Raw genomic sequence first — 22,593 nt, 5'->3', positions numbered from 1 at the left:
GCAGCCCCCGCCCGCTCCCCCCAGGCCTCCCGCATTCCCCGCTCCCCCCTCCACCTTAGATCCCCACCCCATCTCACTGAAGGACTCGGCGCCCCAGGCCCCTAAGGCTTAGCCTTGGCGGGGGGCAGGGGTGCCCACAGGAGGGCGCTGCAGGTCTTTGGCGCCCAGGCACATCTGCTGCGAACTGTCCGTGTCTCCGGACCCCCATTCCCGCTGGACTTACCCACCCCCAGGGTTGGGACAGGGAAGCCACAGTACTGGTGCCAAACCAGGCCCCACTGCCCACCCTGCCCCACGGAACTGCTCCAACCTGGCCCTGCTACCCCGCCTGGGACCAAGTGGGTTCCCTGGGGACAGTGGAGCCCTGTGCATCCCAGCATCAGGCCTGGCAGGAGAGGTCCTGGGCCAGCCCCACCCCTCCTGCTCCTCTCGGCCTACATCCCCTTCCCCCTCCACCCAACCCGGCAGGTGTCAAGCAGTGATGTTAACCTGGCTCAGACACACCACACACACCTGGAGCCCTGAAGGCAGGAACTGAACTCACAGTAGACACATTCCGGAGGACACACACACAGACAGGAACGGGGTGGGGTGGGGTGGGTGGGGCTCACGAAGCCTTACACGGGGGCAGGGTTGGCCGGAGGGCCGGCATGCGCACACTCCTTCTCCTGCTCACCGCCCGCCTCTAACCTGACCTGCAGCCCAGCTGACCCTCCATCGAAAGCTGAATGTCAAACAGTGCCAAAGGCTGGGGCGGGGGGCAAAGACCCCTCTGTCCCACCTGAGCCGCCAGTGTCCCCTAAACGCCCTCCCCCCCCAGGTGCTCATGTAACCATTTATCACTAGTGTCCGGCCCCTGTGGGACCACACGCCACTGCCTGCACCCCTGGCAGAGGGACCCTCACCACACAGCGCCCTTTGCCTTAGCAGGGTGACATAATCGCTCCTGGCTGGGCCACCCCCCCCACCCCAATCCGGCCCTTACACACTCAGGCCTGTGCCCACGTCCTCTCTCCTTCCCGTTCACACACTCCCTACCCCCAGGAGGCCAAACTGCTCCTCCCTGCTGAACACACACTTGCACACGCATCCACACGTATGCACACACTCTGTGCACACCGAGAGGCTGGGCCTGAGCACACTTCACACCATTCATTCTGGTCATTTCCTCCGAAGGCAGGCCAGCCTGGGGGCTGGTGGGGGACTGAGGGCCGGGGGTGCGGCCACGGGGCTCAGAGGACTGGGAGGAGGGGGGAGGGGGATGCATTAATTAATGGCTCCGTTAATTAATGTCATGTTGCTTGTCGCTTTCTCAGTGTGTGTGTCAGGTCCATGCCCGCTGCTGGTGCCGGGGTGGGGGGGGTCCATGCCGCACACCCAGCCTCGATGCCAGCCGTGTCTTGCGGGGGCGTGTGTGTAACTGTAGTGTAGTCAGGTGCTCAATGGAGAATAGAAAAGTAAAAAAGAATCAAACATATACAGAAAAATAAATATATATTTTAAGTTTAAAAAACAGAAAAACAGACACAAAACAATTCCCATCAGGTAGTTGTCCAACCCCCGGCTGGGTCCGATCCTTCTCATTGTCCGCCTGACCTGGCTGCCCCCTCACCTCGGGCTTGGGGAATCTGGGGGGGACCTGGGGGGCCATTTCCTCTTCTCTGCCCTTTTTTTTGGTTGTTCTATTTTGTACAGACAAGTCGGAAAAACAACAGCGACAAAAAAGTCAAGAAACTTTGTAAAATATTGTGTGTGTGATTCCTTGTAAAATATTTTCAAATGGTTTATTACAGAAGATCAGTTATTAAATAATGTTCATATTTTCACTTCAAATGGTTCCCATCCGCTGTGTCTGCCCCGGGGCGAGAATTCGTAGCGTGAAGAACCAAGTCGCCTTGACCTCAGAGCCCCCCTGAGCACTCAGCTGGGAGGGAAGGCCATGGCTATCCAGTCCCGGGGCGGGTAGGACACCAGGCATCCTAGATGCCACATACTTGAGTCCTTTGCCTTGCATAATCCCAAAAGCATCTGAGAAAAGCTGTTTGGAAAAAAAAAAACTCAAGGAGATGCGATGTGGTTTAGGAAGCACCAGCCATCAGTTCAGACCACCGGCCCAGTGGGCAGGTCCTCAGCCGACGTGAAGTGAGGACCCGGCCCGAGTCCAGGAGCCGGTGCTTCAGGGCCCAGTGCTGCTGCTCTGAGGAGGTCCAGGCCACCAGTGACCGCTGCTCTCCCAGCCCAGGGGAAGCCCAAGGCCTGGGGTCGCCATGGCCACGGCTGCTCGCACTGGAACCCAACCCTCTAGTTCATTTTAATCTCAACTCTTAATACACCCTAGTCTGCGTGACCTTTGAGTTCTTTTCAAGGGAAAAGACTTATAACCGCCAGAGCAGAGGTTTCCTGGTGCTACTGATATTGACAATACACCGCACTCACCGGTGGCTTCTGGCTGACTCCTCACCACAGCCTTAGAGTTGGGTACTAGTTTATCCCCATACTGCCGATGAGCAAACTGAGACTTAGGAGAGATTCCTTCTTCCCAGATGAGAAGGACAGGAAATCAGCAAAACTTTCAGAGAGGAACTGGTCTGTGTCTGGGGGTCCTTAGATGCTGAATAAATGGAGGGCATTCCAAGCCTTAGCGAGGACATCTTCCCTCGCTCCTCTGCAGGAGCTGGCCACCGAGCAACCTCTGGGGCAGCCCCCCTCCCGTGCCATGCAACAGCCCTGGAGGTCCTGGGGTAGGGCTGCCGGATAAAATATAGAACATTTTTTATATTTGGCTCAGTGGATAGAACGTCGGCCTGCAGACTGAAGAGAGATGGGTTCAATTCTAGTCAAGGGCACATGCCCAGGTTGCAGGCTTGATCCCCAGTAGGGGGCATGCACGAGGAAGCTGATGGATTGATGGTTCTCTTTCATCATCAATGTTTCTATCTCGTTCTCCCTTCCTCTCTGAAATCAATAAAAATATATATATTAAAAATATATAGAGAACATTCAATCAAATTTGAATTTCAGGTAAATATTTTTAGTACATCAATATTGCATGGGACATAACTGTACTATAAAAATGGAGACATGCTGCCCTGGCTGGTTTGGCTCAGTGGATGGAGCTTTGGCCTTCGGACTGAAGGGTCCCAGGTTCAATTCCAGTTGGGGGTGCATGCCCGGGTTGTGGGCCTGATCCCCAATGGGGGGCATGCAGGAGGCAGCCAATCAATCGATGGTTCTCTCTCATCATTGATGTTTCTCTCTCTCTCCCTCTCCTTTCTCTCTGAAATCAATAAAAGTATTTTTAATGGAGACATGCTTTATACTAAAAAAAAACACCTATTCATTGTTTATTTGAGATTCAAATTTGATTGAGCACCTTGTATTTTGATTTGTCAAATCTGGTAACCTTACCCTGGGGTGACATCTGGTGAGAACCCAGACCCCAGACAAAGACAAAGGGTGTCAACACCCTTTGTAATCCGGAAGGCTGTGCACATGTTAGCAGTAGCACTGAGATCAGTGGCTGACAGGAAAGGGTTCTGCACTTTATAAATGTACTTTGTCAGGTAATTATTTAATCATATGCACATTTTTTAAAAGTAACTCAAGATACAAAAAAAAAATCAGCTTGCACAGAACACAACCTGCCAGCGCCACTATTGCACTGAAGTGGGGACCCAGGGCCAGCCTCGTCCAAGTCGGTGGGGAGACGTCTCTTCCTCTGGGCCAGCAAGCAGAAGTGTGTGGGGGCAGGAAACCTGAGTCAGAGTCGCGGCTCCACCTGACTTGTAACAAGGGCGGCCTGGGCAGCACAAGCAGGGCAAGAATTCCAGCCCGAGTCAGGCCCCACGCACCCCAAACCTGAGTCAGGCTTATTGCAGACCGTGGGAGTCCCAGTTCCGCACACTACTAATAGGTACAACATTCTCACCCACACACCTACCCACGAAGACACACCCATTCAGATGTACATGCCAAGGAGCCACTCTTCCCGGGGGGCTCAGCAAGTGTGTGGCATGCAGCTGTGGTGCCGCCGGTACCCGCCGCCTTCCCAGGTTTAGCGATGCTTCTTCACCCACTCCCACCTCCCGAGGGCTGGTGGAAAACGGTCCTGAAAACTACAATTCCCAAGCAACACCTCTTCTCACCACCGACTTGCCCGGCCAGCGCGCACAGCCTCCTGGGACTTGTAGTTCTACCCAGAACCCTGACTTCCGCTCGTCCCCAGCTTCGGCCGAGGACTCGGTGTCCCAGCATGGCGCGGACCCGGAAGACCTATGCAGAGAGGGCGTCCCGCCGCCTCCCGGGGCGCGCAGGCGCAGCACCCCTGTTTGTCGGCGCCTGAGAAGGGAGGAGGTACGGTCGAAGGCTAGAGCCAGGCCGAGCCGGAGCCGAACCTGACTTGACTCGGGCCCAGAACTAGGCTCCAGTCCCGCGCGGGCCGGACCGTAGGACCTCGGAGTGGATGGAGCAGGCCCAGCCCTGAGACCAACGGCAGCCCCCTGGGCCTGGCTCGGGGCCCACAGGGCGGGCGGGCAGGCGAGCCGAAGCCGCCCAGGGCTTCCCCTCAGGTCCCGGGCGAGGGGCCTAGGCCCCGCCCCGCAACCAGGCCCGGCCCGGCCCTTTGGCTCCGGAGTCCACCCGACCAGAAGTGGAGTCTTCACCGGGGCGGGGCCCTAGGCCAGTGACTAGGCCGGGCCCGGGCCTCCCGTCGGGGCCGGAGTGGGACGAGGCCCCGGGGAGGCCCCTCGCCCACTAGACCCGCCCCTCAGGCCGACGCCCGCCGAGAAGATGCAGCGCGCCCTGCCCGGCGCCTGCCAGCACTTGGGGGCCATCCTGGCCAGCGCCAGCGTGGTGGTGAAGGCCCTGTGCGCGGCGGTGCTGCTCCTCTACCTGCTGTCCTTCGCCGTGGACACGGGCTGCCTGGCGGTCACCCCAGGCTACCTCTTTCCGCCCAACTTCTGGATCTGGACCCTGGCCACCCATGGGCTGATGGAGCAGCACGTGTGGGACGTGGCCCTCAGCCTGGCCACGGTGGTGGCGGCCGGGCGTTTGCTGGAGCCCCTCTGGGGGGCCTTGGAGCTGCTCATCTTCTTCTCGGTGGTGAACGTGTCCGTGGGGCTGCTGGGGGCCTTCGCCTACCTCCTCACCTACATGGCTTCCTTCAACCTGGTGTACCTGTTCACCGTCCGCATCCACGGGGCGCTGGGCTTCCTGGGCGGCGTGCTGGTGGCGCTGAAGCAAACCATGGGGGACTGCGTGGTCCTGCGGGTGCCCCAGGTGCGCCTCAGCGTGGCGCCCATGCTGCTGCTGGCGCTGCTGCTGCTGCTGCGGCTGGCCACGCTGCTCCAGAGCCCCGCGCTGGCCTCCTACGGCTTCGGGCTGCTCTCCAGCTGGGTGTACCTCCGCTTCTACCAGCGCCACAGCCGCGGCCGCGGGGACATGGCGGACCACTTTGCTTTCGCCACCTTCTTCCCGGAGATCCTGCAGCCCGTGGTGGGGCTCTTGGCGAACTTGGTGCACAGCCTCCTGGTGAAGGTGAAGATTTGCCAGAAGACAGTGAAGCGCTATGACGTGGGGGCGCCATCCTCCATCACCATCAGCCTCCCGGGCACAGACCCTCAGGATGCGGAGCGGAGAAGGTACCGTGGCATCTCCTGAAACCTTGTTGAGCTGGGGGAGCGTTTATCAAGTCACATCCCATCTGTCGGGGTGTCAAGGGCCAGGTGTCGGGGCGGATTCAGAAAGAGGCCGCATCCGGCTCGTGGCCTTGAACTCAGCCCGTAGGTGTCTGGGCTCCCGTAGGCGCCCTCCGACGCCGGGGGTATTGCTCTGCTCCCCGCCGAGGGTGCCTACTGCGTCTCAGCAAACAGCCAGTCTCCTGGGTGCTGGGTGGGAGCCGGTGGAGGGCCAGGGACACATCCCTCTGGCCTCGTCTCAGAGCCTGGGAACCCCAGACACGGGTTCTGAGGAGCCAGAGTCTGTGAGAGGGAGGGACACAGAGACCGGGGAGCTGCAGAGGCGCTGGCCACCCCAGTTTCAGCTGCTGACCCAGGGCCTGTTCCTGGGCCTTAACTGAGATACTTGCTTCTCTGCCACCTGTTGCGAGGGGAGCTTGAGGTGTGACTAGACCTCCCCGCCTCCTGCAGGGAGGCCTGTTACCCAACCCGGGGCCTGGCCACGTGACGGGCCTGCAGCCCGCCTTCTCATTACCTGTAAACCCAGCCTTCGGCACCATCGGCACCAGCAGGCCCGGCGAGTTCCTCCGCGCACCTGGCCGGGCAGGACGGGCCTTTTAAATCCGGCTCCGTCTCTCCCCGGTCTGCGGCCTCAGTAGAGCGGCCACAGCTCCGTCGCCAACATTATTCCTGGGTATTTTTGAGGCGGTTGCTGGAGCAGTGAAATCTGAGCAGGCTCCGTTCCTGCATTTGTCAAGGCTCTGCTGCTGCTCACCTGTGGAGGGGCTTCTTGGCCGCGCTGTGAACTCAGCCGAGGAGCCGGGCCTGTGCTGACTCCCCGCTGGGGCTGCGGGGCTGAGTATGGGATACGTCCCTTTCTGGAAAGTTCCCAGCCGGGCATGCCACACATCACCGTGGTCCCAGGTGGCGGTGCTGCCGGCAGAATGGTGGGCCCTGCTCGGCAGTCGTGTCTCTGGCTGAGGGGCCCTGAAGACCCAGGTCTGCCTTCACCTTCCCCAGAGGAGGGGCTGCAGCCAGCAGGGCTGGGCCTGGTGGGAACTGGGCTGTCCTCAGAGCCCTTCAGGTGGGCCAGGCCCCGGGGCGGTCCCTGTGCCAGTGAGGTCTTGCTGGGGTTGGCTGGACATGGAAAACACCTCTGCTCAGGCCCAAGAAAATGGACGGTGGGGGAGGGTGGGGGCAGGGGCAGCAGGAGGCAGGTTCTTGGCACAGCCTGTGCTTGTGAGCTTGCTTGGGGTGGGGTTACTCCATCCACTCTGACAGCGGGCTGCATGCACTCCCAGATGCAAAGGGCCGCAGGGTTTCCTGTCTGACCCTCGTGAGGAAGTGACTGGCAAGTCACCACCTCAGTCCCTTGGCGGCCTCGCACAGAACTGACAAGCCAGCCTCCAGAATGGGGCCTGGGCGTGCAGAGGAGGGCTGCCCTGTCTGCCAGCTTGCCGTGTGCCAGTCGAGGGCAGAGTGGAGGTGTGCGGGCGTTCTCTGCTGGAACTCGGGAGGCTGTACCGACTGTCCCCACGCTGGGGGCACAGAGAGGCTGCGCATCAGGCCCACAGAAGTGTCACCTGGAGCATTCCGCCTCCTGTGGGCAGGGTGCCAGGTGCCCGTATAGACCTTCTAGTGCCTCCTCCTGAGCGGGGTCTCTGAGAACCTGCCAGTAGAACCAGTGGGCTCCGGCCGTGCCCTCCCCACGGGGCTGTTCCTCCTTCCTCTCGTCCTGCCAAGGCCTCGGTGCGTTCCTACCTCAGCACAGGTCCTGGCGGCTCTGGGCATTCTTCTGGGAAGAGTATTAAATCCCTTAGGAGGGTGGGCTGACCCAGGTTGGCCCACTTTCCAGAGCAGATGTTTGAGTCCCAGCCTTCTCTAAAGACCCTTGCCAAGAGGCTCAAACACCCCTAAAAAGGAATGGGGGGAGAAGTACTAACCCTCTCCAGTGATGCCAGTGCCCAGGCAGAAACTGGCAGGGACTTGCCCTTCTCCCCGTCTACCTGGGGCACCAGCTCTGCCACCTTTAGACGCCGCCCCAGAACCACCACCCCTGGGCGGGCCTGGTGGGCAGGCTGGCAGCCCCCCGTTGGCCTTCTCAGGCTGGAGGGGCCTCCACTGGGGGAGGAGGGCGCTCAGCCTTTAGGGCCTAGTTCTGATGGTCGGGTGGGCCCGATCCAGGCCCCGGGGAGCATGGGCTGCGTGGGGAGGGGGACACCTGAGATGCTGCTGAGAGAGGAGCCGAGTGGCGGGGGGGGCAGCTTCCTGGGGACGAGGAGGCACAAGCCAAGTCCAAACCCAGAGTGACCGTCCCCTCTCCTCTGACCCCAGGCAGCTGGCCCTGAAGGCCCTCAACGAACGACTGAAGCGAGTGGAGGACCAGTCCGTCTGGCCGAGCATGGACGACGACGAAGAGGAGGCGGGGGCCAAGGTGGACAGCCCTCTGCCCTCAGACCAGGTCCCCGCCCTCCCCGGGAAGGGGGCTGCCCCAGAATCCAGCCTGATCACCTTTGAGGCCGCTCCCCCGAAGCTGTAACTCCAGACCTCCTTGAGTGTAGCGCCTCCTCTCCCACCCCCGACACCTCCTCAGCGCTCTGAGGAGGGAAGGTGGGCTGCTGGGGGTCTCCGCGGCCTCCTGCCGTCTCTCGCCAACACTACCCAGGACTCTTGCTCCCTGGTTACAACTCCAGACAACCACTCTGTCAGGACCAGCCCGCCGAGGCTGTGAGGTAAGACCGCACCTCGGCAGGTCGCCCCAAGCCAGTGGCAGTAGGGATCCTGGTGCCGCGGCTTCCGGGCCAACCCTCACACCGGATCCTGGTGGCCGAGAGCCCTGAGCCGAGGCAAGGATTTGCCAAAACGTCCTGGGGGTCCAGCCAGTGTAGGAGCCGCCCAGGCTGCTCATCCCTGCCCCCCCAGGACTGTATTCACCGAGGTTCCCGGTCCCTCCGCTGTGGCCGCGCTGCCCTAGCCCAGAGCGGCCCGCTCCCAGCGTTTTGTACAGACCACTGAGCGGGCGGCGGGCCCAGCCGCAGTCAATAAAGCGTTCTTTGAGGTATGGCTCCTGGGCTGTCAGACCACCTCGTGCAGCCCCTCATCGTGCTCAACCGCAAAGTTAGGGACCTGACTCCAGGCCCAAGGGCTCAGTCCCCATGGCCACTCCAGCCGGAGAAGAGGCCCACTGCCCCCCTCTCCCTTCCCGACCACATGCCCACTGTCACCTCCCCCCTTACTCATTTCCTCCCTCCCTCCTATCCCCGTGAGGGAGGCCCTGCCCAGGGGATCTGCGGACAGAGGGCTTCCCCCTCATCGGGAATTCTTACCCAGGGCTCAGCTCCAAGACCGGTGCTCAGTGCTTGACACCTATGGAGCCAGCCAGCCCCAGCTCCCATCTTGTCATTGCCCACATCTAACAGCACAGTGGGCAGCTGGGAGACCGAGAGGACCCGGCGGGACACTCAGCCCCAGCCCCAGGGCATTCTAGGGCCTTGGGTAACACGGGCTGCTCGGCAGCCTGATCCTGGGGCTTGTGTGCTGGGGAGAGCGTCGGCTCCACAGTGAGCAGCCAGGAACAGGATCCGTGGCGCCCAGCGCCCCTTTTTCATCCTGATGGCGTCAGTGAGAATTATCCCCCAACTCTGGGCTGTTCTCCCCATCCAGTCTTTCCAGTCTTTTCTTAATTTTTATTTTAGTTTTTTTGTCCTGTAATTTCTGGACATACCAATACAAGTATGAGCTGAGTTGCTGGGGAGGCAATCTTGCAACCCCAGTTTCATCCAGACACACGATCCATGAGCTCCTCTGGGATGGTAGAGAGAGGGGGGGGGGGGGGAGGAGGCCCTAGTGTGAGAAGCAAGCACAAATGCCACACACAGGACTCCCACCCTGAGTGCCCCAGGGCCTGGGGTGTCCCTGTGACCTCGTCAGTCCAGAGTCCAGGATGTCCCAGCGCCAGCTCCTACACGAGGGGCAAGTCCAGGCTTCGAGACTGCGAAGAGCTCACGGCTGAATCCTTTTGCGGTACAGGTAGGCATTGCTCACCTGGTTCATGATGACCAAGCTGGTGATGACAGGGCACAGCACAGCCAGGTACCAGATTCCCCCAGTGACTGTAGCAGTGAACCAGAGTGAGCACATGCCCAGCAAGAGGCTGGCACTGCCCAGAAGGTAGCCCACTAGCCCAGAAGTGGCATGGTACAGCTTGAGCTTGGACAGGGGCCATCGGGGCAGCAGTTTGGGGTAGAGGAGCCCCACCCCGCCTGAGCACTGCAGCCCCGCCCACAGCACGGCGAGCAGCCCTGCCCGCCCATGCCAGGTAGCCAGGTGGGCTTTGCCAAGCTGCTCCTTGTGGAGGATGACCAGGCCCAAGCCCAGCAGCGCGCACAGCAGGGCCAGCAGCTGTAGTACCCAGTGGCAGCGGGCTCGGCCTTTCCGCGAGAGGGAGCGCAGCAGCGAGCTCTCAGGGGAGAACACCAGCAGGGCCTCGGTCATCAGGAAAGAGAACTGGGGAGAGACCGCATGGGAAACGAAGTGAGGGTGCTGCCCAGCAGAAGGGAAGAAAGATGGAGGTGACCTAAGCTGCCAGTCAGCCTGGGCCGATTCCCCTCCATTCTCTCCCCGCCGACAAGAGTAGCCGTGGGAGGGGCAGGAATGGAGAACTCCGTCTGGGGCAGAACATCTGCCCGAGTACCCCGCGAGAGGTGCCTCCATAGTCCTCCTCAGGGGCTGTTCTGAAATGGCATCTCTTACCCAGCAAACACAGGTCGGAGATGTGGCACTTATAAATGATTCACAAGCTTCGTTTCCCTGACACAGGACTGGATACAATTTCTTGGCAGAGCTGGCCAAGCAGGTGCAGTGTGTCAGGGAAAATGGGGTGCATCACTGTAAGTTAAGGTAAAAAGGGACAAAAGTAGCCCCAAGTGGATTTTCTAAGCTTCCTGTCGAGGTGGGAGTCGCCTCATTTTGTGCTTAGACAAGCCCTACCCATTTACCCTGGGTCCTCAATACTCTGGTTCAAGTCTGGGATCTATGTGCCACGGGCAGACTCCAACATTCCACATGTTACCCCTCCCGATAGTAAGTGACCATAAGGAGGCCACCCACCACCCATCCGTATGCTCCCTCCCACCCCTACGAGCTGGCCAGGCCCACTACTTACAGCCAGAGACATGAGCACGGGGTGCCAGGAGAACAGACCTGGAATAGAAGAGGAGGCCGTGTAAGGCGGAGGAGGAAGAACGCAGCCGCAACTGCAGGCTGCGGGAATGAGCAGTCCGTCACCCAAGGGAGTGCTGCCAAAATGGGAGCCCCCTCGCTGCAACAAGCTGGCCTCTTCCTGGTCCCTCCGGGTCAGAGGCCATGCTTTGCCACTCCTCTGGCCGTCCTCCCTGCACTTTGCAAGAGACAGCCAAGTGGAACACCAAGGCAAGGAAAGAGAGCCAGGTACTTGGGGGCCTGGCCAATCCCCCACACTCATCTACTCCACCCACTTATCCCTCCAACATCGTATGTCCCTCAGCCACCCATGCCTCTCCCAGGAGTCAGGCCCGAGATTTCCTATTGCCCCTGCTCCCCAGGACAAGTGGCACTTTCCTCCCCAGAAGTTCATTATAAATTACACTTACTGGAGCCAGGCCTGGCAAGCACAGCCACAAAGATGGTAAAGCCCAGGGCCACCAGGTGGGCAGCAGCCCCAGAGGCAGTGCGTAGAGCTCGGTAGATGTGCGACTCGGTCTCCACAGAAAGAGCCATGGTCAACCAGGCCGGTGGCTGTAGCCTGAAAGCATAGGAGAGTAAGCAAGGGCCGCGGATGGTCCACTCTTCTCACTGGAGCAAGTGCTTCAGGGCAGGGATGCCACTCTCTCCCAGGAAGTGAAGGGAGAAAGACAGACACCAGCAATGGTCAAGGACCGGCGGCATGTCAGCATGTACCTGCATCTGAACTGGCACTGATCACTGGCCCACCTTCCCGGTAGGATGCGCAAAGCCGTGTAATAGACTACGAATCCCAGAGTGCACCACGCCGTCACCGGGCGGGAGCGCCAGCTAATAGGGCATGAAGCACTACGGAAATTGTAGTTCCCAGCTGCGACCAAATTGCAGCCTGAATCCCTTCCCGCGCAGCTTCCTCACGTGCCGCAAGCATGCTGCCCCTCCACGCTAGAAATTCTCCTGCCTCACCCGCAGCGCCGATCGGACGCGGTGGTTTTCTCCTGAGAAAGAAGAATACTCTGGATCCTGCCGCGCGAGCCGCCGCCCCGTAGGGGAGCCGCTTCACTTCCGGGTGTGACGACTACCCACCGGGACTTCCTGGACCAACCTCCTCCGTAGCCACGCCTCTGAGCTGCTCTGCGCATGCGCTGTTGAGCAGCTGTCTTGAAGGGTGCGAGTGCGCAGGCGTGCTTGACCCAGTGGCCAAGGCCTGGGAGCTGGTGTTCCCGAGGACTCGGTCCCTTTAGCGCCATGGGCAGCGGCTGCCGCATCGAATGCATATTTTTCAGCGAGTTCCATCCCACGCTGGGACCCAAGATCACCTATCAGGTGCCGTCGGGCTCGCGGGCTTGGTGGGGAAATCGGGACCCTCTCAGTCCGCTGTCTGGAAGCGGCGGATGCCTGTCCCCGCGCTGCACGTAGGCCCGCTACTCCTTCCTTCGCCGAGAATCGTGAACCCAGAGGGTGCTCGGACCCAGGTCCCAGGCTCCCGGCGTGAGGGAGCAGACAGACCACATAGGCAGTGATTGTGGGAAATCAGGCTGTGGGGACCCAGGAGAGATGCCAGGTCCCACGAGGTGGGGGTGGGTGGTTCATTAGTTTCCCTGCATAGGGATGTAGGTGAGTGAGGAGAGTGGGCCAGGCAGAGGGAACAGCATGTGCAAAAGCCAGGAGGCAAGTGAGAACAGAGCGTGTGCTTGCAAACAAAGGAGGAGGAGTCCTGGGTGGATGGGAGAGAGGAGAAACGCTGAAGCGGGCTTAGGTCTTGCGGGATTTCCCGTTTACTCTGCCTAGTTCCAAGGTCCACTATTGAGTCCTTTGCCGCCCCCTCCCCAGGTCCCTGAGGACTTCATCTCCCGGGAGCTGTTTGACACGGTCCAGGTGTACATCATCACCAAGCCAGAGCTGCAGAACAAGCTCATCACTGTGTGAGGCCCTAGCTGGGGGCCCGGGGAGGAGTGGACGGGCTCGGGAGCGGGAGGAGCCTGACTCTGGCCCCCCCTGCCCCCCTATCTAGCACAGCCATGGAGAAGAAACTGATTGGCTGCCCTGTGTGCATCGAGCACAAGAAGTACAGCCGCAATGCCCTGCTCTTCAACCTGGGCTTTGTGTGTGACGCCCAGGCCAAGACCTGTGCCCTTGAGCCCATCGTCAAAAAGCTGGCTGGCTACCTGACCACACTGGAGGTCTGCAACACGCTGGGCTTGGGTGGATGGGCAGGCAGAGTCGGGGAAGGTATTCACATGTCTCCAAAGCCCTCCCGACCTAGGACCCTGCCAGGGCAGGAAGCCTGGGGGGTGCCCACCATGCTGTCCGTGCTCCATCCAGCTGGAGAGCAGCTTCGTGTCATCGGAGGAGAGCAAGCAGAAGCTGGTGCCCATCATGACCATTCTGCTGGAGGAGCTCAATGCCTCAGGCCGGTGTACTCTGCCCATCGGTACGGCCCAGCCTCTGCGAGGACAGCGGAGGGGGAGAGGAGGGATGGGAAAGTGACAGGGGAGGGCGAGCCCAGCCAAGGACAAGACTCATGAACAAATTCGTGGCCAGGAAATAGCCATGAGCTGAGCTGATGACGTGCAGGGCCCAGTGCATGATAGGACGGGATGGGGCTGGGGAGGCCAGCAGCGCGCTCCAGCTGTCCCGTGGGCCTGCTCCTTCCCCTCTCTGGACTCCGTCTCTGGCTTTACAAAAGGGGAAGATGGGCCCCACCCGGAGCCCTCTGCCTGCCTAAGGGTTGCTGGCCGGACTGAAGGGTAATGGAGGGCCTCTTGGCAGAGAGGGCGCTGAGAATATGGGTGGGACCCCCTGCAGATGAGTCCAACACCATCCACTTGAAGGTGATTGAGCAGCGGCCGGACCCTCCCGTGGTTCAGGAGTATGATGTGCCTGTCTTCACCAAGGACAAGGAGGATTTCTTCAACTCCCAGTGGGACCTCACCACACAGCAGGTGTGCCAGCCCTCCCCGGGTGTCATCAGCCGAGGCTGGCCTCATCCTTGGCCTCACCCCACCCCTACTGACTGCCCTGCCCGCCCAGATCCTGCCCTACATTGATGGCTTCCGCCACGTCCAGAAGATCTCGGCCGAGGCAGATGTGGAGCTCAACCTGGTGCGCATCGCCGTCCAGAACCTGCTGTGAGTGGGGCGGTCACACCAGGAGAGCGCTGCCCCCGGGGCCTGGGGGTAGGGCTGGGGCTGGGGGTAGGGCTGGGGCTGGGGGTAGGGCTGGGGCTGGGGCGAGGCCCTCCGAAGCTGAGCACAGCTCTTCTCCCAGGTACTACGGCGTTGTGACCCTGGCGTCCATCCTCCAGGTAGGGGAGTCTGGGTCTGGTTATGCGGAGAGGGGATCATGTGGCTGGGCCACATGGGGGCCGTCAGACTTCCAAGCCCCTCGCTCAGGCTCCTGTGCCTCCTGCCACCCCCCTCCAGTACTCCAACGTGTACTGCCCCACGCCCAAGGTCCAGGACCTGGTGGATGACAAGTCCCTGCAAGAGGAGTGTCTGTCCTACGTGACCAAACAAGGTAATGGGGGGCTCTGGGGAGGGCATCTCGGGGAGGGCAGGGCCACCTGGAGAGCGGACCCTGGGCCCCCACAGGGCACAAGAGGGCCAGTCTCCGGGATGTGTTCCAGCTGTACTGCAGCCTGAGCCCCGGCACGACCGTGAGAGACCTCATTGGCCGCCACCCCCAGCAGCTGCAGCGCGTTGATGAACGGTCAGAGGGGATCCTTTGGGGTGTGAGGGGTCTGCCTGAAGGCAGACACACCCTCTGTGTCTCTTGGGAGCCCTGGGTTAGAGAGATTCCCAGGGAGCAGAATCCTGGGGCACTGCTAGTCCAGGCAGGCTCCCTGGAGGTGAGGGCTTCGGAAGCCGGTCTGCTCACTGAGACAGCATGGGAGGGGAGACTGCAGGAAAAGGTTGGCCTGGTGGAGGAAGGCCTGGCCAGGCCTCACCCCTCTCCCTCGACCCGCACCCCAGGAAGCTGATCCAGTTCGGGCTGATGAAGAACCTCATCCGGAGGCTACAGAAGTACCCAGTGCGGGTGTCCCGGGAGGAGCGCAGCCACCCTGCCCGCCTTTACACCGGCTGCCACAGCTACGACGAGATCTGCTGCAAGACAGGTGGAGGCAGGCAGGGTGCTGGGCGGGGGGGGGGGGGGGGGGGGGGGGGGGTCAGCCAGGAGGCCAAGCCCATGGTGCTGACCTCCCCGCCGCCACCCAGGCATGAGCTACCAGGAGCTGGATGAGCGGCTGGAAAATGACCCCAACATCATCATCTGCTGGAAGTGAGAAGTGAGGCTGGAGGGGAACAGCTGCAGCTACTCTCCTGCCAAGCCTGCCTGGTGCCCGAGGCTAGACCCGCAGCCTCGCCTCTCCTGTCTCAATGTTGACCCCACGTCTGTAAATAAAGTCACCCATTTCACCCTACCTTTCCTGGATACCACCTCTGAGCCGGCCCCCAGGGAACCCACAGTGAGAGAAAGAGCCATGGTCCCGGCGCCCTGGAGCGCCACCTGGTGGGCAGAGCCGACAATGGCCAAGTAAATGTGTCCCCTATTTAAAAACCAACGATCAGGAAGTTGTGGTAAAGGGAGTGAGTTGGGCGGGGCTGGCTGGCCCAGTGGATGGAGCGTCAGCCTGTGGACTGAAGGGTCCCGGGTTCCGTTCGGGTCAAGGGCACATGCCCATTTCGGGCTCGATCCCCCGTGCAGGAGGCAGCGATCCATGCTTCTCTCTCATCATTGATGTTTCTGTCTCTCCCTTCCTCTCTGAAATCAATTTAAAGAAAAAGAGAGTGAGTTGGGATGAGCGGGGGCTGGATTATTTGGGCCCGGACGGCCCTGATGGCTGACTTAGCCCGCAGGGAGGAAGAGGTAGTCCAGGCAGAGGGAACGGCTGCAGAACCCTGAGGCCAGGGCCCCCTGGGGATGTCTGGGGAGGCCCATGGAGCCGGAACCTGGGAGGCAGGGGTCGCGGGACGAGAGAGTCCCGGAAAAGGAGAGGGAGCAGAGCCTGATGCAGCTGCTGTGACACAGGATTCTGAGGGCCAGAGGCGCCCTCCAGTAACGTCCCGTGTGCACCTTGCAAAGCCCAGTGAACAGGCTCAGCAGAGACCCCGCGAGGCGCTGGCAGGCTGGAGGGGGATGGAGAGCCGGGGTGGGCCCTGCGCAGAAGGTCAGTCCAGCCCCGAGGTGGAGCCGGTGTGAGCTGGGGGGCAGCCGCGCGAGCCCGGGACGGGGCGGGCCCACTCGGCATCGGGACGCGGAGGGGCCCGGGTCACAGCGTCTGGCGCTCGGGAGGCCCGTGCCCCGCAGCCGGTCGTGGGGGAGAAAGCTCCGGAAGGCCCAATGGGGCTCTGCCCGCCCCCGAGCAGGGGCGGCGGGCAGGGGGTGGGGACCTGCCCCGGCCCCGGAGGCGGGGCCCAGGCCACACTGCGCAGACTCGAGCTAGCCGTTTCCATGGCGACGAGGCCCACGCACCTCAACTGCTCCACAACTGTCGAGTCCCAGACTTCGGCCCCAACCGCACCTCAGCGCCGGCTGCGGCCCGGGGTCAGCGGAACCCCGCCTTTTCTGGCCCCGACATGAGCGACCTGGAGCTGCTGCTGCCGGGGGAGGCTGAGGTGTTGGTGCGGGGGCTCCGCAGCTTCCCGCTGCTCGAGATGGGCTCCGGAGGGTGAGGCAGCGGGTCCGGGTCAGGCGGAGTCGTGGGGTCAGAGCCCTGGAGTGGAGGCAGTTCCGACATTGGAGGGAGGGTCGCCCAGTGTGGAGGGGCGCCCAGGGGTACAGGGTCTTGAGCCCTCTCTGGCCCCTCAGGATCAGGTTAGCTTCGGTGGGTTCAGCCCCCACCCCACTCCTACTGCACACATGTGCACCCAAACACACACACACACACACACACACCCTCTGGGCAGGTGGAACCAGCAGCATGAGAGCCTGGAGAAGCTGAACATGCAGGCCATCCTGGATGCCACGGCCAGCCAGGGGGAGCCCATCCAGGAGCTGCTGGTCACCCACGGGAAGGTACGCGGGGGGCAGGGCCGGTGTCTGCCTTCCCCCACCCCACCCACCACTCTCCCCCTCAGTTCCTCCCTCCGGCTGGCACCCTGCCCTCCCCGAGGAGGAGGAGGAGGAGTGCATTGCTCATTTGACTGGCACCCCTGCTGGACACGGCCGTGGCGTGCCGAGCGGGTGCAGTATGGTTGACTAGGGAGGGAGCCATGGTCCTAGGACAGCCTCGCCTGCAGAGGAGGCCCACGCTGTAAAGGGTTCCTGAGCAGGTCTCAGACCCGAGGGTGTCCCTGCCAAGGCGGGCGGACTTTGGCACGGGAGGAGGCTGAGAGAGGATTGGCTTGGTGGGGACGCGAACCAGGAGTATGGCACCATAGATGACCTGAGGTGTCACTTGACCAAAGGGTTCCTCCGCAAGGAAAGGTACAGCCCCTCGTGCCAGGGGGTAGGAGTGGGGCGCTCCGAAGGGCCCTGGCTGAGGGTGAGGCCAAGGCACAGAGGACAGGGACGCGCGGGAGGGCCGGCCTAAGAGACCCCTGAATGTAGAGGGGGGAACACCGGCTCGTACATGTACAGGGGAACAAGGCCAGGGCCCGCACAGGAAGCGTGGGGATGTCCCCACAGGTGTCAGGGGCAGCTGGAAACGAAGGTCAAGGTGCAGGAGAGAGGTCAGGAAGGTCCTCGTGGGGCACAGGAGGGTCTAGGGGCCCAGGGGAGTTTGAGGAGAGCTGGGTAGGCTGAGCCAGGGATGGCAGGGTTGCTAGGCCAAGGTAGGCCCACCTCGTCCCTGTGCTTGCCCCTCCCCCAAAGATCCCCACGCTGGTGGGGGAGCTGATCGCCGTGGAGATGTGGAAGCAGAAGGTGTTCCCTGTGCTGTGCAAACTGGAGGACTTCCAGCCCCAGAACACCTTCCCCATCTACATGGTGGTGAGCGGCCGTCCCCGCCCCCCGCCCCACCCCGTCCGCGGGCAGCCCCTCCCCTCGGTCAGCAGCTGCACCGTCCCGTTTATCTTTATCTGCAGCTGCACCACGAGGCCTCCGTCATCAACCTCCTGGAGACCGTGTTCTTCCACAAGGTGAGGCCCGCCCCGCCCACTGGCGCCTGCCGGGGGCCCGGGCCCGGGGGCCAGAGGGGCTGTGTCTGGGAGGAGCCGTCAGAGAGAATGCCCCCCCCCCGCCCCCAGGAGGTGTGTGAGTCCGCAGAGGACACCGTCTTGGACCTGGTGGACTACTGCCACCGCAAACTGACCCTGCTGGTGGCCCGGAGCGGCAGCGGCGAGCCCCCGGAGGAGGAGGAGGCCGAGCACGTCCCTCCCATGAAGGTGGGCTGAGGTTCCTGGGGCTGGAGGGGCTGCACCCCGGCTCCCCAGGCCTCAGCGCCGCGTGCTCCCCAGGAGCTGCAGACGCAGGCCGAGCTGATGGAATTTGAGATCGCACTGAAGGCGCTCTCCGTGCTCCGCTACGTCACGGACTGCGTGGACAGGTGGGCTGCCCTGCGGCCTCGGGCCTCGGTGAAGGGCGGGAGCCTGGGCCTGTCACCTCTGCTCACCCCCCCCCCCCCACCCCCCACCGCCAGCCTGTCCCTGAGCGCCCTGAGCCGCATGCTGAGCACCCACAACCTGCCCTGCCTCCTGGTGGAACTGCTGGAGCACAGTCCCTGGACCCGGAGGGAAGGAGGTACGGTCCTCCTCCACCTGCCGAAGCCCCAGCTCGGGGCTTCCGGGGTGTCCTCCAGGATTGTGGGGTGGGCAGCATGCACACAGGTAGACAAACTGTGCCCCTGGCTCACAGAGGGCGTCAGGATGGCTGAGCCAGAAGTGGGCCTCGACCCAGGCTCTGCAGCAGGCAGGGCCCACGTGTCCACGACCAAGGTCTCATTCCACGCTGGAGCGATCAGTCCCCCAGCCCCTGCAGCTGCTCCTTCACAGAGCATGCACTGCTGCACCCAGAATGCTGCTCCTCTCGCAGGCAAGCTGCAGCAATTTGAGGGGGGCCGTTGGCAGGCCGTGGCCCCCTCCGAGCAGCAAAAGATGAGCAAGTTGGACGGGCAGGTGTGGATCGCCCTGTACAACCTGCTGCTGAGCCCTGAGGCCCGGGCCCGCTACTGCCTCACGAGCTTCGCCAAAGGACAGCTGCTCAAGGTGGGGAACCCCTCGCACCCACCCCACAGCCCCAGCACCGAGCCTCCCCCACCCTTGCTCTTGGTCTTTGCCCACCCACCTCAGCCCCAGTCCCGTTTCCAGACCTGGGGCCTCAGGTGACAGCAATTAGTGGGACGCAGGCCCAAAGGCACCCTCGCCCAGCCCAGGCCGTCCCTGTTCCTGGACCCGCCGCTCAGCACCGTTTCACACGGGCCTCCCCTGGCCCCCCGCAGCTTCGGGCCTTCCTCACAGACACTCTGATCGACCAGCTGCCCCCCCTGGCAGACCTGCAGGGGTTCCTGGCCCACCTGGCCCTGGCCGAGCCTCAGCCCCCTAAAAAGGACCTGGTGTTTGAGCAGGTAGGCACTGGGACCTGGGGCTCAGGACCACCGCCCACTTTGCCTGCTCCTCCCGCCATTCTGCACTTCTCCCCCCAGATCCCCGAAATCTGGGAGCGGCTCGAGCGGGAGAACAAAGGCAAGTGGAAGGCCATGGCCAAGCACCAGCTGCAGCACGTGTTCAGCCCCTCGGAGCAGGACCTGCGGCTGCAGGCGCAGAGGTGAGGCTGCGGGGCTGCAGCGTGGGAGGGACGCAGAGGCGTGGAGGTGGGCGGGGTGCTCCTGTGGGGGGATCCCCCCACACACACCAGGCCAGCCAGGCCTCCTGACCCTCTCCCCAGGTGGGCTGAGACCTACAGGCTGGATGTGCTGGAGGCCGTGGCTCCAGAGCGGCCCCGCTGTGCCTACTGCAGCGCAGAGGCCTCCAAACGCTGCTCGCGATGCCAGAATGAGTGGTACTGCTGCAGGTGAGGGCATCCTGGGACTCGGCCCCTCAGCCCCACGCCCACCACGACTCTGCCTCCTCACGGCCCCCTTGCCTGCAGGGAGTGCCAGGTCAAGCACTGGGAGACGCACCGGAAGGCGTGCGTCCGGGTAGCCCCGGGTGACAGAGTGAAGTGAGCCGCAGCTGCTGAGCGCCCCCGCAGGGCCATGCCACCCGCCAGAGGGGCGCCTGAGCCTCGGGGTGAGGAGAGCAGGCAGCCCCGTGCTCCCCCGCTTCCTGCCCCACCCAGCGGGCAGGCTCAGGGCGCTGCCTCAGCCGGGGCAGAAGGCCGCCTGGGCGGGCGAGGGCGAGGGCGAGGACCGGATGTGGGGACCCTCTTCCTCCCGCTCGGTAAAGCTGCTCTCCAGAAACGCGCGTCTCCGTGTGGCCTCTTGCACTCCGCGTCGCGAGGGGCGGGGAGCTGCTCAGGGTGAAGGGAGGGCGGGAACTTCGAGAGAGTGCCCTGCGGTGCCCCCCGCCCCACCCCACTCCGCCTGCGGGTCCACACCGCCCGGCACCCAGGTTTCCCGTGCGCCGCTCCCCTCCGCTCCGCCTGGATCGCCGCTCCGCCTGGATCTCCGGGGCGGCGCTGCGTCGGGGCCCGCCCCGGGGCCCGCCCGCCCCGCGAACGCTCGCTGGCTCCCAGAGCTGGCCCGAGCCCGGCCGACCGGGCCATGTCTGAGCCTGAGCTCATTGAGCTGCGGGACCTGGCACCCGCACGACGCGCCGGCCCCGGTCGCACCCGTCTGGAGCGCGCCAACGCGCTGCGCATCTCGCCCGGCACAGCGCGCAACCCAGCCAGACAGCCGGTCCTGGGCCGCGGCCACCGCTTCCAGCCGGCGGGGCCCACCACGCACACGTGGTGCGACCTCTGCGGTGACTTCATCTGGGGCGTCGTGCGCAAGGGCCTGCAGTGCGCGCGTGAGTAGCGGCCCGAGTGCTGGCGAGAGCGAGACGGGTGGTCAAAGGGCAGCACAGCTGCTGCGGGTTCGGCGGGGCGGGTGGGGGTGGGGTGGCTGGGCCGCCCCTGTCGCAGGTCCAATACCTCCCCCGTCACCGTCACGGAAGAGAGTGGCACACGTTTCATACCTGCCACACTCACTGCACCTGTGCCTGGGGCCCAGCTGGGCAAAGGCAGCTGCCTGTGAGCACCACGGTGCTGCTTTCCAGTTGCTCATCTTCAAAGTACTTTGGCCCTTTTATTTTTATTGATTTCAGAGAGGAAGGGAGAGGGAGAGAAACATCGATGCTGAGAATCATTGATCAGCTGCCTCCTGCACGCCCGGCTTATGCGCTGACTGGGAATCGAACCCTGACCTCCTGGTTCCTCAGTGGACGCTCAGCCACGGCCCCTTGGCCCTTTTTGAGGAAGGCTTTGTGCCTACCAGTCTCTGAAGTCCATATTCCCAGGCCTGCCCCTTCCCAAGATTCATTCACCACGGCTCCTCCCAGGATCACTGGGGCGGTGGGCATTTGCCCACTATGGAAAGCGGCCTGGGAAAAGGGGAACCTTGGGTGGGCCCCGGGAAGCAGGGATTCTGTTGTCTTCCTATAGCAGATTCTTATCACAGGGCAAGTCAAACAGGCGATAAAACATGAAACACGGCACCACCCCCCTGTGGTCCTCTGCCTCCCTGGTCCCAGCAGCAAGCAGGGGCCGCTCTCCCACTGGCTGCACACCAGCCGGAATCACGGGGATGCTTTACAGCCCTCCGAACCCGTGCCTGGACCTACCTCAGACCTGTTGAATCCGTCACTGGGAGTGTATCAGCGATTTTTAAAACCTCTTTCTAATGTGCAGCCTGGGTTGCAAATCACTGCTCGGCCCATTTAAGAACTTACGGAAGATCCCTGCCTGTGCCTGGAGACCCTCCGTCCAGTACAGGAGTCTGTCCTGAATTCAGCTGGGAGCAGACCCGGGAGATGTGACGGAATAGAGAGCATGAACAGGGCTGGGACATTGCAGTGCTCCCGAGAAAACAGTGGCCATGGAAATTAAAAACAGGACGACTTGGGTGCGTGTCAGAGGCAGGAACAAGGCTGGAATCGATGCTGACCTGGGGGGTTTTGCCTCAGACAGCTGGGAGAATAGTAGCCATTTCTGCTGAGACGAGGAGCTCTGGTGAGGGTTAACCGGGTGAGTTGGGAGAAAAGCTCCAGTGCGGCCATGTTGGTTGCAATGTCAGACATCCAAGTGAAGGGCCTGACACGCAGGACTTGGCCTGAGCGGGGAGCCGGTGAGGGAAGCCTTGGGTCTGGGCTGGCTGAGTGTGCACAGAGCAGGGCAGTGACAAGACTGGGCGTCCATGACATTCTACCCTCACATCGGGGTGTTGACCAAAGGAGCTGCGGGGAAGTCGAATACGGGGTCGTGGGGGCCCCTGGGAACCGAGGGGAGCAGCATCAAACCCTGCTGAGGTGAGGGTGGAGAGGACCGCGGGCCTGGGCAGTACCCGGGGTGCTGAGGACCCGACAGGGCGGTCTCCTGGAGAGGGGTGCAGGCCAGGAATGATGCAAGTGCATCGGAGTGGATGTTCTGGTCTGAGGGGAGTAGAGACAGGTGACAACTAGAGGGACATGGTTAAGACATTGCTGCGTTTCCCTTCAAGGGCGGGGGGAGGGCGTAAGGTCAGCGCTGGAGCTCCAACTGCAGAGCAGGCCTGGTCCCTTCACCGCCCGGCCTCCGCCCGTCCCGCCGCCGGGACTAGCCCCAGTCTGGAGCGGTGGGC

At 62.5% G+C, this 22,593-nt stretch overlaps 4 protein-coding genes across 7 annotated transcripts; 3 read left to right on the top strand and 1 right to left on the bottom strand.

Annotated features, from left to right (window-relative positions):
- Positions 1–4,265: 4,265 nt before the first annotated feature.
- On the top strand, positions 4,266–8,736 carry TMEM115 (transmembrane protein 115). The gene is made up of 2 exons (XM_008155337.3): positions 4,266–5,639; positions 8,010–8,736. Exons 1-2 carry the CDS (start codon positions 4,789–4,791, stop codon positions 8,212–8,214), a joined length of 1,056 nt encoding a protein of 351 aa, XP_008153559.2. The 5' UTR covers positions 4,266–4,788; the 3' UTR covers positions 8,215–8,736.
- Positions 8,737–9,347: 611 nt separating this feature from the next.
- LOC103298557 (transmembrane reductase CYB561D2) lies at positions 9,348–12,068 on the bottom strand. 2 transcript variants are annotated; one of them, XM_054729783.1, is made up of 5 exons: positions 12,001–12,068; positions 11,862–11,893; positions 11,306–11,457; positions 10,840–10,877; positions 9,348–10,181 (listed from the first exon to the last, which is right to left on the bottom strand). In XM_054729783.1, the coding sequence occupies exons 3-5, from the start codon at positions 11,430–11,432 to the stop codon at positions 9,678–9,680; spliced, it is 669 nt and encodes a 222-aa protein (XP_054585758.1). In that variant the 5' UTR covers positions 11,433–11,457; positions 11,862–11,893; positions 12,001–12,068; the 3' UTR covers positions 9,348–9,677. The 2 variants fall into 2 exon arrangements, with proteins under 2 accessions (XP_054585758.1, XP_054585757.1); XM_054729782.1 differs by lacking the exons at positions 11,862–11,893; positions 12,001–12,068 and adding an exon at positions 10,428–10,562 and having other exon boundaries at positions 11,306–11,337.
- On the top strand, positions 11,835–15,318 carry NPRL2 (NPR2 like, GATOR1 complex subunit). 2 transcript variants are annotated; one of them, XM_054729781.1, is made up of 11 exons: positions 11,835–12,221; positions 12,729–12,820; positions 12,910–13,078; positions 13,221–13,329; positions 13,704–13,840; positions 13,929–14,026; positions 14,166–14,202; positions 14,351–14,414; positions 14,489–14,606; positions 14,870–15,012; positions 15,113–15,318. In XM_054729781.1, exons 1-11 carry the CDS (start codon positions 12,144–12,146, stop codon positions 15,178–15,180), a joined length of 1,113 nt encoding a protein of 370 aa, XP_054585756.1. In that variant the 5' UTR covers positions 11,835–12,143; the 3' UTR covers positions 15,181–15,318. The 2 variants fall into 2 exon arrangements, with proteins under 2 accessions (XP_054585756.1, XP_054585754.1); XM_054729779.1 differs by having other exon boundaries at positions 14,321–14,414.
- A 1,024-nt stretch (positions 15,319–16,342) lies between these two features.
- On the top strand, positions 16,343–20,239 carry ZMYND10 (zinc finger MYND-type containing 10). 2 transcript variants are annotated; one of them, XM_028132762.2, is made up of 12 exons: positions 16,343–16,566; positions 16,805–16,913; positions 17,712–17,828; positions 17,924–17,977; positions 18,086–18,223; positions 18,296–18,384; positions 18,478–18,578; positions 18,870–19,042; positions 19,328–19,401; positions 19,480–19,601; positions 19,722–19,847; positions 19,926–20,065. In XM_028132762.2, exons 1-12 carry the CDS (start codon positions 16,475–16,477, stop codon positions 19,976–19,978), a joined length of 1,248 nt encoding a protein of 415 aa, XP_027988563.2. In that variant the 5' UTR covers positions 16,343–16,474; the 3' UTR covers positions 19,979–20,065. The 2 variants fall into 2 exon arrangements, with proteins under 2 accessions (XP_027988563.2, XP_008153580.2); XM_008155358.3 differs by having other exon boundaries at positions 16,345–16,566; positions 19,276–19,401; positions 19,926–20,239.
- The last annotated feature ends 2,354 nt before the right edge of the window (positions 20,240–22,593 follow it).

This window comes from Eptesicus fuscus, chromosome 18, assembly GCF_027574615.1.
Source record: "Eptesicus fuscus isolate TK198812 chromosome 18, DD_ASM_mEF_20220401, whole genome shotgun sequence".
In the NCBI taxonomy this organism is placed as follows: Eukaryota; Metazoa; Chordata; class Mammalia; order Chiroptera; family Vespertilionidae; genus Eptesicus; species Eptesicus fuscus.
Note: the sequence above shows the minus strand (reverse complement) of the source record. Positions and strands in the feature narration are given on the sequence as shown.